The sequence below is a fragment of the Pelecanus crispus genome, chromosome 3, assembly GCF_030463565.1.
Source record: "Pelecanus crispus isolate bPelCri1 chromosome 3, bPelCri1.pri, whole genome shotgun sequence".
Classification (NCBI taxonomy): Eukaryota; Metazoa; Chordata; class Aves; order Pelecaniformes; family Pelecanidae; genus Pelecanus; species Pelecanus crispus.
The window spans coordinates 22350062-22364690 of NC_134645.1; the positions used below are offsets into that span (position 1 = coordinate 22350062).

At 44.6% G+C, this 14629-nt stretch overlaps 1 protein-coding gene across 1 annotated transcript in view; it reads right to left on the reverse strand.

Moving 5' to 3' along the window:
* Positions 1–934: 934 nt before the first annotated feature.
* RGS7 (regulator of G protein signaling 7) overlaps positions 935–14629 on the reverse strand; it is a 269855-nt gene continuing 256160 nt past the window's right edge. Inside the window, exon 17 of the mRNA XM_075706596.1 lies at positions 935–1096. Within this exon, the coding sequence (XP_075562711.1) occupies positions 935–1096 (162 nt within the window). The remainder of the gene's footprint in view (positions 1097–14629) is intronic.

The following is a 14629-nucleotide window of genomic DNA, read 5'->3' on the forward strand; positions in this document are numbered from 1 at the left end:
TCATATTATTTGCTTGGTAACATCCATGTGTCCTTGATCTGTGCTTTGCAGGGGAGAGAGATAACACGCGTAAGGAGCAGGCAGTTGTAGGGTACATACCAACTGTAGGCCAAATAAGTGTTCACCTTTCCAGGCCAGGCATACTCCAATAGCCAAAGCAACCAGAAACAGGTGATGTGGTGATCTAAAATCAATAGCATCACTGTCCCCATGTCTTCCTGGGAACAAAGAGTATTTATAAAATCAGATTTTGCTGGATCATATTGCACGGTTCAGTTTTTGTATCAAGATCTTTTTAAATGGTGTATGCATATATACACACCAATTAAAGAGAATTCAGTCATTACTTTACCAAATTTTGGTCTCATCTGACCTCACAATTCCCATACCTGTATTTTTGGTATATTTCTTCTCAGAGTATCATTTTCTGAACATAAAAGCTTCAAAATAGCTAAACTGCTATTGTCCCTGTCCGGTATCAAATATATTTTTACTGCAGAGGAAAATGACTTCTTTCATGCTTCTCACATATTATCTTTATTAAACATTCGGACAGATACGCATCCATTTATTATATAAATAACCTATGGCTTCTTAGTTTGCAAATGCTGGTTGAAAGTTCACGAGAGCAGGCTTTTCTGTGAACTTTCTGTATAGTTTCTTTGTAAATTCGGTCACTGCAATAAATCCTGAGACTATTGCCTGCTTAGCAGCATTTTGCACTGTACCCCAATGGCTAAAACAGGGGAGCTGGGAGCTCTACATCTGAATATTTCAAAACCTCTGAACAGCTTGATTGGAGTTTGATTTTCTTCTTAAATAATGCAAGTTGTTCTGAAGAGAACGTATAATCACAATTATCTGATAGTCAAATCCTTGGTGACTAACATACAAAGCTCCACTACTGCTAATGGAGGTTTCATTCGAGCACAGCTTATTGCAGCATTTTGTAGTCGCTAGAAAAAAAGTGTTCTTTGTGCGTGCTGTAGTTCAGAGCTGTAAGGTCTTTGTGAATGGTTACTCTCAAAGCGCTACAGAAGTTCCCCGGTTCAAGGTGGCTCCTGGCTCCTCGGAAAAATGAATGTGGGGTTCCAGCCTGGGAGGAGAGAAATAAGTGAAAAAGGAGCATCCTTGGGCTAGGCAGGACAGGTCTGCCTAGTGCAGCTCTGCAGCTGGGACCAGTCAGTGCTAAGCTGCTCCAGGAGAAGGAAGAAAGGTGAGTGCTGACCCCAGTAAACACAACAAGCATCCACAAATCCAAATTCTCAATTACTCTAAAAGCTCCTCCAGACCTATTTGTTAGAGCAAAAGGATTTTCAGATTATAAAACCAGGAGTCACCATGTGGTCACCTAACCACATAATTTAGGACACAGAACATCCTTGAATTTGATCCAGTTTAAACCTCAGTACATCTTTTAGATTAAAAAACCCAACAACATCTATTCTCGAAGTAAAAATTACTAATGGTAGAAAAGCCACAATAACCTGTTGTGATCCACACCAGTAGCTAAGTATTTCTCTGGTGAAATGCGTAGCCTTTTTCTCCCGTGCATTTGTCCAGCTCTGCCACCAAATCTTTCTATATCTTCATTTGCTAGATTAGAAGAGTCCTGAAGTAAATACTTACCATCTGTAACCAGTAATCCTTTAACCTTTTCTTGATATGCTTAAAAGACTGCGTACCTACAACTTCTACCAGAAAGTGCTTTCCAGTCTTTTGGTTGCTCTCAGAGATGTTGCCCACACCTTCCCTGGTTTTCAGGCAGTCTTTAGGAGTGCCTGAAGCAAACACCATGCTTCAGAGCTCAACACATGTACAGAGGAAACAAGGCATCCCTGCCAAAAATGCATATTCCCAGGGCTCACATGAGTTTTCGGCCAGTTTTACTCCTGGAGGTCATGTCCAGCTGATGCCCTGGACACAACCCAGCATGTCCTGCTTAGGCTCGCTGCTCCCCAGTGGAGGGTGCTCCCGACAGCACACGCAGCCCCTACACCTTGTTTCTCTGCATCTGACTTTAGTTTTGCCCACCAGAGAAATGACTATTGCTCAGTCATCTGCCATCTAATGACCGAGCACTTCAGACTTTTTCTTCTAGGGTTCCTTTAATCCTCATGATACATGATAACCCCAATTTTTGTGACATCTGCCAATGTTTTAAGTGATGATTTTGTTCTCTTACCTGCCCTTGATACTACCTCCATTACTAATAGTAAAATTAGTACTGTATTTTTGCAGGACACTATCAGAAACAAAGCTGCTCACTGCCAAGCTCTTCAACTGCAGAAATGTTAGCTAGTATCATCGTTATTCTGTATAGCTTCATTTCCCTGCAGTCACACATTATTATTCACTTCATGTCTAAGGTAATATATAGAGTTACTGTGCTGCATTTTCAGCTCAGAGAGGTCTCTCAAGTGATGCAAGGAAGTTGGCAAGTAGAATGCGTTTTCTCTGTTTCTATCATGCTTTTCAGGTGAGAGTGCCAAAGTTATTTATTAATTAATGAGCTCCATGAATTAATTGAAATAATACATTCTGCATGTACTAATTGAAATAACATATTATATGTAGGTGAAATGAAAACCACAACAAAGATAAATAAAAGTTTCACAAGAATTTAGTGACAGACCGTGAAGAGGGCCCTGGGAGAAACAGGGAAACAACTCTCTGGTGCCTTGCTTTATTCGTAAAGGCAAATTCACTCTCTTTCTTTCTGAAACTGGTTCGTACTCAATCTCGGCTCTACGTGTCAACTCCATCTCTTTTCCCTCTTTCAAATGCTGAGCATCTTTTGATATATTTGATAAGTCTCTATTAAACAATTCCCATCAGAGTGCCAAAAAGACACATGTATCACGTAGAAAAAAAATCTCATGGCTCTTATTCCACATGGACTTCTGCAAAAATAACCATCTACAAATAAGCAGGGATGCATATTTTCCGTGATTCATGCTGCAGAACCCACCATAGACTGTGGGACTGCTGTACAGAATCTGAGCTTTCACAGAAAAAACGTTACCAGGCGGTCTGATGGTGAGGGAAGCCTTCCCAAACAGGAACTGAACGTGAATCAAGTTGGGATGACTCAGATTGTTTTTGTGATTCTGCAGGGAGACAATCTGAGATAATAGCTGGGTTGCGTGAACTATTGCTATAATTTATTACAATAAAAATTCAAAATACAATGACTTATATTCATATTACTGTTAGTTGGGTTTTTATTTTTACTATGTATACCAAGAACGCTGTAATACTTATATTTCTAGCCCCTCCATGTGAGTAAGCACATAGAAAAGTATTTATAAAAAGTCCTCCATATGCTTCATAAGCAATATGCAAAGTTTCATCCTAACAAACATAGCAACATCCCTTTTGTAGGCTTGGTGAAATACATTTTGATGAGAAGACAGTACTGTCACAGCAGGACTGAGTTACGGAGGTAGGTAGCCAGCCTTAGGACACCAAGGAATTTTTAATACAAGTGTTCCATGCTGAAGCTTGAAGCTTATGACAGAACAACATTTCCTTTCCAGATGGTGAAAAAAAAGAATGACTGGGAAAAATAAGCCTGAGCCTTTGCTTAAATATATATAAATTAGATTTGTGCAGCTTTTGATACAAAGAAAGAAAGAAACCCAGGCTATTTCTGTTTCACAAAACAGAATTACTGCCCAGGTGTTGTAGCTAGTGTAGTGTAGGCAGCACAAAGTATCAGTACAGCTAAAGGACATCTCTGATGTTTGTGTGTTGTACAGGCAGGTTAAGTAAATGGTTTTAATTTAACCAACCAAATCCCATGACTCAAGGTGAGAAAAATTCTTCTTTAGTGCTGTACTCCGTCCTTTGCCAGAAAGCTGTTCCGAATCAAAACTATATTTATCCATTATTTACCAGTTTAGTCAACTGAGGACAAGTTGTTCTGAAAATATTTGTTTAAATCCGCCAGCCAGGCAGCAAGAAGAATGAGGAGAGGAAAGGAAAAACACAACAGAAACACGTCTAAAATTCCAGGGAAAACCTTTCTGTTGACTTTATCAGGATTTGGCCAAGATCTGCAGTCAACAGATGAGAAGGATGGCTATTAAAGCAAGGGAAAGAGACTAGAGACTGAAGAAAGAAGAGGCAGAGACAGGAAAGTAGTTGGAACTTCCCAAGTTCCCATTAAAAAGGGTAAAATGGAGGTCCAGCTGCAAACAAGCAATGGAAGGGAATGAAAACTGAGAAAGTAAAGTAATAGATGTGTGACCATTGATTTTAATGGACAGAGCTGTCAGGCATTGGCCTTGTCTGTAGATTTTCCTAAATGGGTGCTAGAGCCACAGGCTGGGTTCAGTATGGCCAGGATATTGAAATAGCTGGAAAATTCGCAGAGATTATTCATGTCTGAAGCATCTGGGTAGTAGTAAAGGGAAAGATTTATCTTGCCGTTTAAATTAAGTTGTTTGGAAATGGTTGGGGAATTTTTGTTACAAAATTATATTTGGGGTCCTCCCTCTGAGAGGATATTTTAATTCGTAATTTTTACCCTGACAAAATTATTTTAGTAGAGCGCAACGAGTGCAGCGGGTATGTATCAGTAATGACCATGAAAAGGCAAACACCGCACAGCAAGTCTTATAGGATTCAGGAAGGACAGAGTCTAAGTTTAACCACAAAGAAATCCAAACATGTTAAGAAATGTGTCTGAAATGAAGTGACTAGCAAATCCTCCAAAAATCAGTCTTTGTGGGGAGAGTAAATGTGGAAGGCATATTGTCTTCTTAATCCATAACAGACTGACACATCTTTTGAAAAACAAACTGCAATTCTTTCTAAACTACGAAGCCTTGAAAGGAGACCAGGCACAGATTTACCAGCCAGGGAAAAGGTCCTTTAGCTGCTTTCCTCTTGCCCCAGCCAGACCTCCCTGCGCCACTCCCTTGCCCGTTTTTAAAATAAAAACATCCAAATATGTAGCTAGTAGAGAGACGGGTGGATGGCCAATAGATGGGTAGACAGTAGATAGAGGCCGCTTGGTTTTTCCTCCCACAGTTTTCTGGTTTGTGATGCAGTAGCTTTATTTTCCTTATCACACCTCCTCACTGATGATCTGTCCTTCTTGAGTCAGCTTGCAGCGCAGTGAATGGTTTTCATTTTTAATTTACCATACATAGGTAATTATAACTTTCCCTGCGGACATGGGCAAAGAGCTTGCAGTCTGGACAACCACATTATAAATGATGGAAGCACATGCTGTCAATGCTCCAGCTAGTAGAAGAACACAGGCCTCCAAACCTTTTCAGGGTTTAGAACATAAGATGACCTTGTTCTCCCAGTCTTACAGACATGAAGCAGGACGGACATAACTCATCATAATAAATATCTGTTATGTGGCCTAGATCTAATTTTTCATGGCCATCACTTTCCTGCAGCACACTGAAGTACCAGTGTCCTCGTGAATTGCATCCCTCTTCTCACTTTTGGGTGTTTGCCTGTGTTGTGGTGTGCCTCCTCCAAGGCCCCCACACTGCCGCCAATGCTGTTCTCAGGCTCAGGCCCCTCCACACACACAGGCACCATGGTCCGATTTTCCAGGTCTTTCCCCCTCTGTGTACATACAAAGGGATTCTTTGAACAAAACCAAGGAATAATCTTGCCAGAGGCTCTCCAAATTCTTGGGGAATGCAATACAGAGAGTCCGACTGACAAAACCTGCCTTTGATGATGGGCAAACTGTCACAAAGTTGTTCCTTTTCTTAGTGTGGAACTGAATTTGCTAGCACACTACACCATTACCTCCCAAGCAGTAAAAGATCCATATAGGATTGCATGAGAAGTCACATAAAGCCTTACTACCAAGGGGAAGGAGTAGTCGGTAGCAATCTCCCAAATAGTTACGCTTCAAAGGCATCAGCCTGTAGGAGTCACAGCAACGTTCAAAACTCTAGCAGCTCCCTCAGTGTGATCAGATCTTCCTTTCTCCATCAGCAGCTGAGCCACATTTTGAGCCAGCAATGTTTCTACACAAATTAGTTGCAGTAATAGCAGTAGTAATAGAAATAATAATAATAATAATAATAATAATAATAATAATAATAATAATAATAATAATAATAATAATAATAATGCCTAGCCCTCCCCATCACTGCTCCACATGGAAGGCTTTGTGAAACAGTTTTCCAGCAGAGCTGTGCCAGTTGCACAGACAGCAGGCAGATGCAGAGCACATCTGTTTCAAAGGATGTGCCATGAGCAGCGGAGGCACTGCCACATGAAATGCCAGTGTACGAAAATGTGTGCCAGTGTCCCAGCAGACTCGCTGTCGGATCCTGTGGGGTGGGAATGTTGTCCCTCCTGTGACCAGAGACAGGACCGCCCAGCCTGCGCGACAGCAGTAAGCAATGTGCAGCCTCCATCCTGCTGTGCCTGCTTGCCGCTCCATACACGCTGCACCACACAACCGTGCTCAATCACCTCGACAAATATCAGGTTGCCAGTGACTAACAGGAGCTCTTGGGGATTTTTTTCCCCCCTTGATCATGAATGTTTTTACATTCCCAAAGAGGAATACAGTGTCCCACCGTACATTTTCATTTGTCGTGTCTGCTTCTATAAAGCTGGGAGGATGGGCCAACAAAAATCACCTGGGATGATGAAGGGTTTTGATGAAGGGCTCCTGAAACCCACCTTTGAACTAGTTACTGATGCCTAAGCAGGTGCCTATACAAGCCAGCTGGGAGCAAGCCAGAAGCAGGCGTGTTTCTCTGCTCTGAGAGGTGTCCTCGGCAGCAGGGCACGGTCACGTTTCCTAGCCCCAGCCACATCACGCGAGCTGGAGCCCAGCAGCCAGCTCAGCTCAGAGCTACGCCACACCGTGACAGCCCTCCTCGCTCCCCTGGAAGCCAGCGCTGCTCCAAGCTGCGGGAAAACCACAACCAGACCCTGTGTTTTCGGTTTCTACTGCCTGCCCAGCCACATCATCAGACTGTCTAATTTTTTGCAAATGATGTAGACATCAGTGAATTCTCCAGATATTAAAAGCCTATCCTTCAGCCTGCTACACCACCTCTGAACGTGACCCCCCACCTAGACCGCAGCCCTTCAAGTTATCCTTCATTTGTTTGTTGGTGTGCTCCCTTAGATCTGCAGATCTCTTTGATTATTTGAACATCTGGAAGTTGTCACATGCTTTTTTTGACTGTGACCATCTGAAATATTACCCAGCAGGACTTGGGGGGAGACACAGTAAGGAAACAAAAACATCCTACTCATAAGAACATGTGGCAGGAATTATCAAATGACACCATCCCAAAGGGGAGTGCTATATATCCAAGCAAAGACAAACTTTCCCTCCATCCCCTAAAGCTGGGACAATTGCTTTCCATAACATCCGTTCCAGACATAAAAAAAATATTACATACAAATACCTAATATATTTTTCATTAAACAGCATATTATGAAAGTTGGCTGTCTCCAAGACAGAAAGAAAGTGTTTCTTTCATCCTCTGAATTTCAAAGCTGAAGAGTAGCTCCCCACGTACACAATTCTCCATAGAAAAGACTCCCCAAAATAGCTCAGCGTCTGAGGTCATTAGGGTGCATAGCCCTGGTTTGCCTGTTGTCCTCACAGACAGACTGCAGGTTCTTTGGTAAAGCTGGAATGGGATATGCAAAAAAATGAGATGGAAAAGGTTGAACTACAGAGTCAAGAGTTTCTCAGCAATCCCATCACATGGACTAGGGGCTCTGGAGAAGAGGGGAAAGGCAGCCCAAACTCAATGCAAATGAAACCCAGGTATTTGCAGCACCCACACAACGTAATTTAACTATGCAGGTGGAAGCCCATGAAATTCAAACGTAGTTTTTATACTTGGTTTCTCATTCTCACCAAGATACAGATAGCAAGTGATGTGTGGAGAGCCATAAAGACTGTACTGTTGCAGTTAGGCAGTGGTTAACCAGTGATATTTTAGCCTTTGCCAAGAGGTTCCCCCTGAAACCAGAACTAGACAGGAGCGGGTTTCCTTCTGGCCAGCCTGCTTACAGATCAGAGGACCGAAATCCCATTGCCCTGGATGCAATCAGGGGAACAACGGGGAGCAGCGCTCCCATGCACGACTTCAAAGCCCACCTTCCCCGTGGGCAGCCGGCTGGAAGGGGGCTCGCTGCTGGGCTTTCCTCCCAGGGACATGCCCAGGCTTCTGCGGGCACTTGCCGTCAAATCTGTATAACTACTTCTTCCATCAGTCCTCAGCCTCTGCACGTCTCCAGAGTCAAATCAGACCTTGATGTACTGGCTTTGCCCTGTGGCTGCCGTTGTTTCTTCTTAATTTGGGACTACTTTTATATTCAGTGGCACAGCACTGATTTTTCAGTATTTAAATCAGTGCCTATAGCTACTGAAGTCAATTTGAGACAAGCCAAATGTATCTTGACACCATCCCGATGACCTAGAAGGAATTCCTTGTAGTGCAGTGACATTGGTTCCTGGGATCCATCTTAACAGAGACTGCTCTCCTCTGGTGTAACCTAACAAAAATATTCCATGTTCTTTTTATTGCAATATGAAGAAAGGTGGGTTGGTTGTGGGGTTTTTTTTAATAACGATTACTGTCAGTTGTGCCGTGCCTCTGTTTTAGCTGCTGACCACATGATCAGTAAAATACACATCGGCCTCGTCAACTTTTAACGAAGCAACGCAGTTTGATATCAACCACGGCAGGCGGGACATCCCCGACTCGCCACGTGCACTTCGTGTCCAACTCCCGCTCCCCCGTTTACCGCGACCTGCATTTTCTCTTCGGGAAGCCGCTCTTCCACCAGGAAAAAGAGCTGCCAGGGGAGCGGGGAAGGACAGGGCGCGTGTGGGGGAGAAGGGGCAGCAGGCTCCGGCCCTCCCGGCGGGGACAGCACCTCTGCGCCGCGGGGGAGCGGGGGCGCCCGGCCGGGCGCGGTTCCTGCGCGCACCCACGAGGGGTCACTCCTGCCACGCCGCCCGCGCCGCGGGACCGCCCCGGCCCCGGCCCCCCGGCCCCGGCCCCCCGACCCCGGCCCCCCGACCCCGGCCCCCCGGCCCCGGCCCCCCGGCCCCGGCCCCGGCCGCCTCCCGCCTCCCCGCCGGCGCTCCAGCCAGGGCAGCGTCTCCCCACACCCGACGGCTTGGGGAGCAGGCTCGAGGGGGCACATCTGTACCACGCACATCTGGCGGATTTTTTTTTTTTTTTTTTTTTTCTTTTTTTGGTTGCTAATGTTGGAAGTAAAACTTGCAGTTGCTGCCCAGCGGCTTTTAGCATCGCCGTAGCTAAGGGTTTAGGGGAGGAAAATACAATTGGTTTTATTTGCGTCCTGTGAATACCGGTTCTCCGTGCGTAAATCAGCAAGACTCAGCCAGGAAAAAAAAATTATCTAGCGAGAAGAGGCATATGATCACTTCAAAACTATGGGGGGGGGGGGAGGAAAAAAGCTCAAACTTTTGATAACACCAACCTAGTTTGCTTTACTAAGGTAAAGAAAATTGTTTTGACTCCCTTCCTGTTTCTGATTTTATGCTCTATTTAGATTTCTCAAATAACAGGCTATAATGAATAGCAAAAATGTCCCATCTACTAAGTTTCTATAATTAATATTTCTCATATTCAGCATTACACAAGTCAAAGTAAGTAGTACCATTCCGCTTACACATTTTTCCTTAGCAGAATTAAAATTTTGGCAGTATTGTACCAGATCAGTGCTGATACACTGGCCGTGCTGGTGCTACGGTGTCAGTACCAATAAAAGAGAAAGTAAGCATTATCCAGGAGAGAGAGAGCTGTTAAAAGAAGCCATTTCTGCATTACACGAAGGACTGCTGCTGACTGCTGCAGACAGCTTTTCTCTGGCACAGCGCAAAGAAGTAGGCAGCTGCCGCTGCTGCTGCATGCACAAGACTGCGAGGCCTCAGTAATGAGGAGTAATGAGCTCCAGCCTGGTGCAGGAGCTTTCGGGAACTGGAAAAGGATGCGGCTTCTGCAGGCAACATTAGACTTCTTCACCATGTTGGGCATGGAAAGGCTTTTTCTTCTTTCTTGTCTGTCTTTTTTTTACACAAGGCAATTGGGGCAGTACATTCAAAATCTTTAGTTAGATGAAGAATAAAAGCAGCGGGCTCTACGTGGTTTGAAGGGTAGGTAGATCAAAGTCCTCCTGTCCTCCCAGTGCTCAGCCTTTTATTTCCCAGTGCTGACCCTCAAGCCAGGCAGTGCCACCAAACACACGTGTGTCCTGTGGTCTCTTGCTCCTCTTCTGCTTACTCTTGATGCTTTGCTGCTCACAGCATTAAACACACAGAGTAGGAGGTCGGCAGCCATCCGTGAGTGCTCTCAGGATACAGAAACTAAGTGATAGCTGTAATGAGAGGCGGGTGGTGGGCCTTGATGTCACTATCCCAGCTGTTATTTTTTATGCTCTTTTTTATTTTTATCACTCCTTCCTCTCTCTCTCGCGCGCGCTTAATCCTCAAGGTCTTCTGGCCTCCGAACCCTTGTTTTTTTCTTTCTAAAAGACACTTTTCTTTCTAAAAGATACAAAGTGGTCAAAGCCGCTCTCCCTAGTCCATGCTGTTGGTGGAAAGAGGTTGCCTCCAAAACCTTTCTATAGACAAAGGTGCATTCCCAGCACACAGTGTGTCTGGGGCAGGAGGAGTGGCAGGAGTCGTCCAAACCATTTTTCAAAAAAAACCCCAACCCCGCCCTACTGTGCCAAAAGGGTACCACAACTGACATCCAGCTAGCAAGCACAACCATACCTGCTGAGCACAGGGTAACTACGCTTTAAAGCCAGTCTTACAGGTTTCACATCTTTGATTTCAGTGGAAGTACGCTGGGAGTTTGGGGCAGGCAGAAACAGTCGGAGATGCCAACAGAGGCACTGAAAGGTCAGCAGGTGCTCAGCGCTCCTTGCAGATAAGAATCCTGAAGCGCAGTTTTAACACAGGAATGGGGTTTGAGCAGACAGTAGAGGTCAATTTGTCTGCTGTTCCACTCAACTCTGACCAACAGCAGAAGAAATATCTAAAATTCAGAGCTTCCATGGGTATTTTTTGGGTTTTGGTTTTGTTATTTTTTCCCCTATCAAATGTCTGAATGTAGATAATACACAAGTAGACAGAAAAAGTAGATGACGTGGGTCTGTATGACAGGAATTGTACTGGGAAGAAGTCTTTTGGAACAAAATGAAAGTCTGACATTTCAGGTGTTCTCATTGCAGGAAGAAAATAAAGTCAGAAGTGAAAGCCCCCCCCTGCACACAAACACACCTCTGGGAGAGCAGCTGCAGTTACTCCCTCATGCCTGGGGTTTCCAACAGTGACAGAAAAGGATGAGGAAAATGACTGAGATGGAAAGCAAGAGAAGAGAGATTAGGCAAGGCCTTGCTAGTCATAGACCCAGCAAAGTTGCTGAAGTACTTCAGGTGGGGTGGAAGAAGGAGAAATGGAGCAACCCAAACTGACTTAGGAATTACAAGCTTAACTGTTCCTTAAAACTGACTTTCTGGAAACCAATTCCCTCGTTAATTGAGCATTATCTATCTAATTGGCTGCACTGTATCTTCAACAGTTTATTTTGCTGCTAGTGTCTCCTTTTAAAACACCAGAATATTTAAAATAAAGTCTATCCATTGATGAAATTTCACCTTTATGCCCCTTCCCCAAAAAACTTTTCTGTGATTTAGGTATAACCTGAGCTTCCATAAGCCCGTTCATTGGCTTCACTGGAGCTACCTCCCAGACCAGTATGGACCAGGACTTAGAAATATTTCCTAGTCTTGGGCTTTAATCTTCTTTCCTGCTTCCCACAGACGCTTTCTTTGATAAGAGACTGAGACGCTCTGCATTGCTCTGTGGACCCCCTCACCTCACTGTTACCATTGAAAGAAACTCAAGCTCCCGATATATTTTGAATTGCAATACCTGGACTGAATGACATGAATACCTGTCCCCTTCCTTCCCCCAACCCCGGGCACCAGGGGAGTCACATACCCAGGCTTCCTTTTGCTTGTGTCCATTCAATGCACCTAAGCTCATGAAGAACTCACCTCCCTCCCACCAGCTGAGGTCCCCAGAGACACCTCCCCTCCAGGCAAGGAGGGACGTCCCTGCCGTGTAACAGCACCCCTGCAGAGGCACCCTCCTCCCCAGGACACCACCCCAGGCCCCTTCTCCATCAGCCTGGAGCTCGGCTGGTGGCTCCTCAGCTGCCTCTTGCTGTCCCTGCCAGTGGTCTGCCTGGCCCCTGTAAGCCTGCCCTGGTCACATACGGCATTTATATGCTGTTTACCAACATTAGCTGGGGCACTGGGCCTAAGTTTATTTGGGAGGGAAGAAAGGAAAGGTCAAATGCTCCAGGTCGGCATTTCTGTTTTGGCAGGTTCATGCTCCTGACCAGCCATCCAGACAAGTCGGGTCCTGGTGAGGTGCAGGAGCCTGGCTTTATGGAGACACTTGGAGAACAGTTTAAACGAAGGTGATAACATTACTAACAGCCGCTCTGTGGCCTGTTGCCATACAATGGCACGCCAGACTAGCTTTTGAATGGATACCTTAACCCTGCTGCCAGTCAAAGTAAAGATCTTTTGAAGAGAGGGGCTGATCCCCAGAGGAGCTTAGGGTAGTACCTTAGGTGTTTAAAAAATGCCTTTGTGTGGTGATGCCTGAATCCCCACCAACATCTCAAAGGGAGGGGAGTTTGGGGCAGCAGTGGCTGGAGGAGGAGTGGAGAGCTGGTGGGAGCAGGGTGGGGAAGGGGAAAGGCAGGCACCTGGGGGCAGGACGGTCCCCTGAGATTGGGCCGCAGTCAGGGGCGCGTTTGTGCATCTGCATCAGCCCTGGCCCTAGCGCTTGCCTGTCTTTCCTTTAGTGCTTTCTCCCTTTTTTTCTTGGAATTTCTTTCAATTCCAAGAAAGATAAAAGAGAGGAGGTAAGTGTAAAGAGCGTTAGTGAGCACCATAGGAAGATGTGGGAGGGATCAAGGGAGCGAGGGGCAGAGGAACAAAGGAAAAGGACCATAGAAGCTGGAGAATCCTAAAAAAGACATTACTGAGGGGGAGGGGGAGAAAAGAAAGAGAGTCTAAAAGAAAAGATGAGTTGTATAAAGATGAGTGCATCAAAGAGATGAACTCACAAAAGGTCATAGATTTCAGGTTATACATTCCTCTCAGGAAAAAGGCAGAAAAGTAAGTTACATTAAATATGCCATTGTCACACATCTTTTAAAAAGGAAAGGGGGAAAGGAATAAAGGGGTGGATAGGAAAGTTATATGAATAATGAAATGGCTCATGCATGTGATGATACACATGCAGAAGAAGCAGCTGCAAGGTTAAGAGGAAGGGTGGTAACTAGTATCTCTTTTGAAAGCTGACATCTGTGATGAATCTAATGAGAGATTTCAAAATCTAGTCAAATCAAAAAAACAGCCAATGAAGGTGAATGCAGCAGAATATATTTTGGGAGCAAAGAAAAAGTACAATAAAATTGTGCAAATGCCACTAACAAGGTAACATTTACAATTGTGTCTTAATATTTTTTGATATTTACTGTCCATGTCCACACTTGTAAATAAGGACTATCACCTAGCATTTGAGCAGGTTCTCAGAGTTCATTGTCACGCCAATTTCTCTTAACAATTTACACATGCAGATCCCTTATGGCAAATAGTGGTGATGGTACTCACTCTTATTTATGCGTTTGTGTTAAAGAATCAGGCCAGCAGATTCCTCACTCTCACCCACACATAAAGATACCCGCAGATAAAAGGACTACAAGTATTTCACAGGTTAGAATCAAAAGACAGAAGTGACCTTGGGAAAAGAGAAAGATGGTCTGAAAAATGAGGATGCTACTTAATTGATGATTGAAGACGCCTCAGTGAACCAAGAAGAGTCAGCTACACGCATAGGGGAACAACTGTCTACATTTTACTGCAGAGGAACTGGGCATCACCGTGCCACATAAGCTGGCACAACTCAGTAGTGGCCATCTACTGCAAAATAGTTGTGTGTACAGGCAAGTACAACAGTAATCCTCCACTCTCCTCCTGTAAAACCTGTGTGGGAGCCCTGCACCCTGCTCTGGGCACTGTCATCCAAGAAAGCTGTAACGCCCCCCCAGCCCGGAGGAGAGCAATGAAGTCACACAACACTTCAGAAAACACCAGTAAGAAAACAAAAGGAGGCTGTAACATTGCAATGGCCATTTACATATTTGAGCAAAAAGGTAGGGAATGTTTTATTATAGCGCTTGTAGCAGCCTGGTCAAAAATAAAGGGATAAATTGAAGCAAAGAAGATTTAGTTTAGATATTAGGAAAAAAAACTTCTTAGTGGCAGAGATACGAGTGTCTGGGGAGACTCTGCAGCCCTCAAGCCAATGTCTGTACAAAAAAACCCCATTTATTTGTATACATGGCACTTCAGGACTCAGTCTGGAACAGCACAAGCAGGAGGAGCCCAGCCTCAGAGAGATCATCCTCTCTTGCCCTCCGTCTCTTTGATATTGGGACTTCAGCCTATCTTCAACTCACAGGAGACAAAAGCACTAATCTATTCAGCACACTCAGATCAAACGGCAGATTGGTATCATTCACAACCACTTAGTAACTTGCTTAAATGA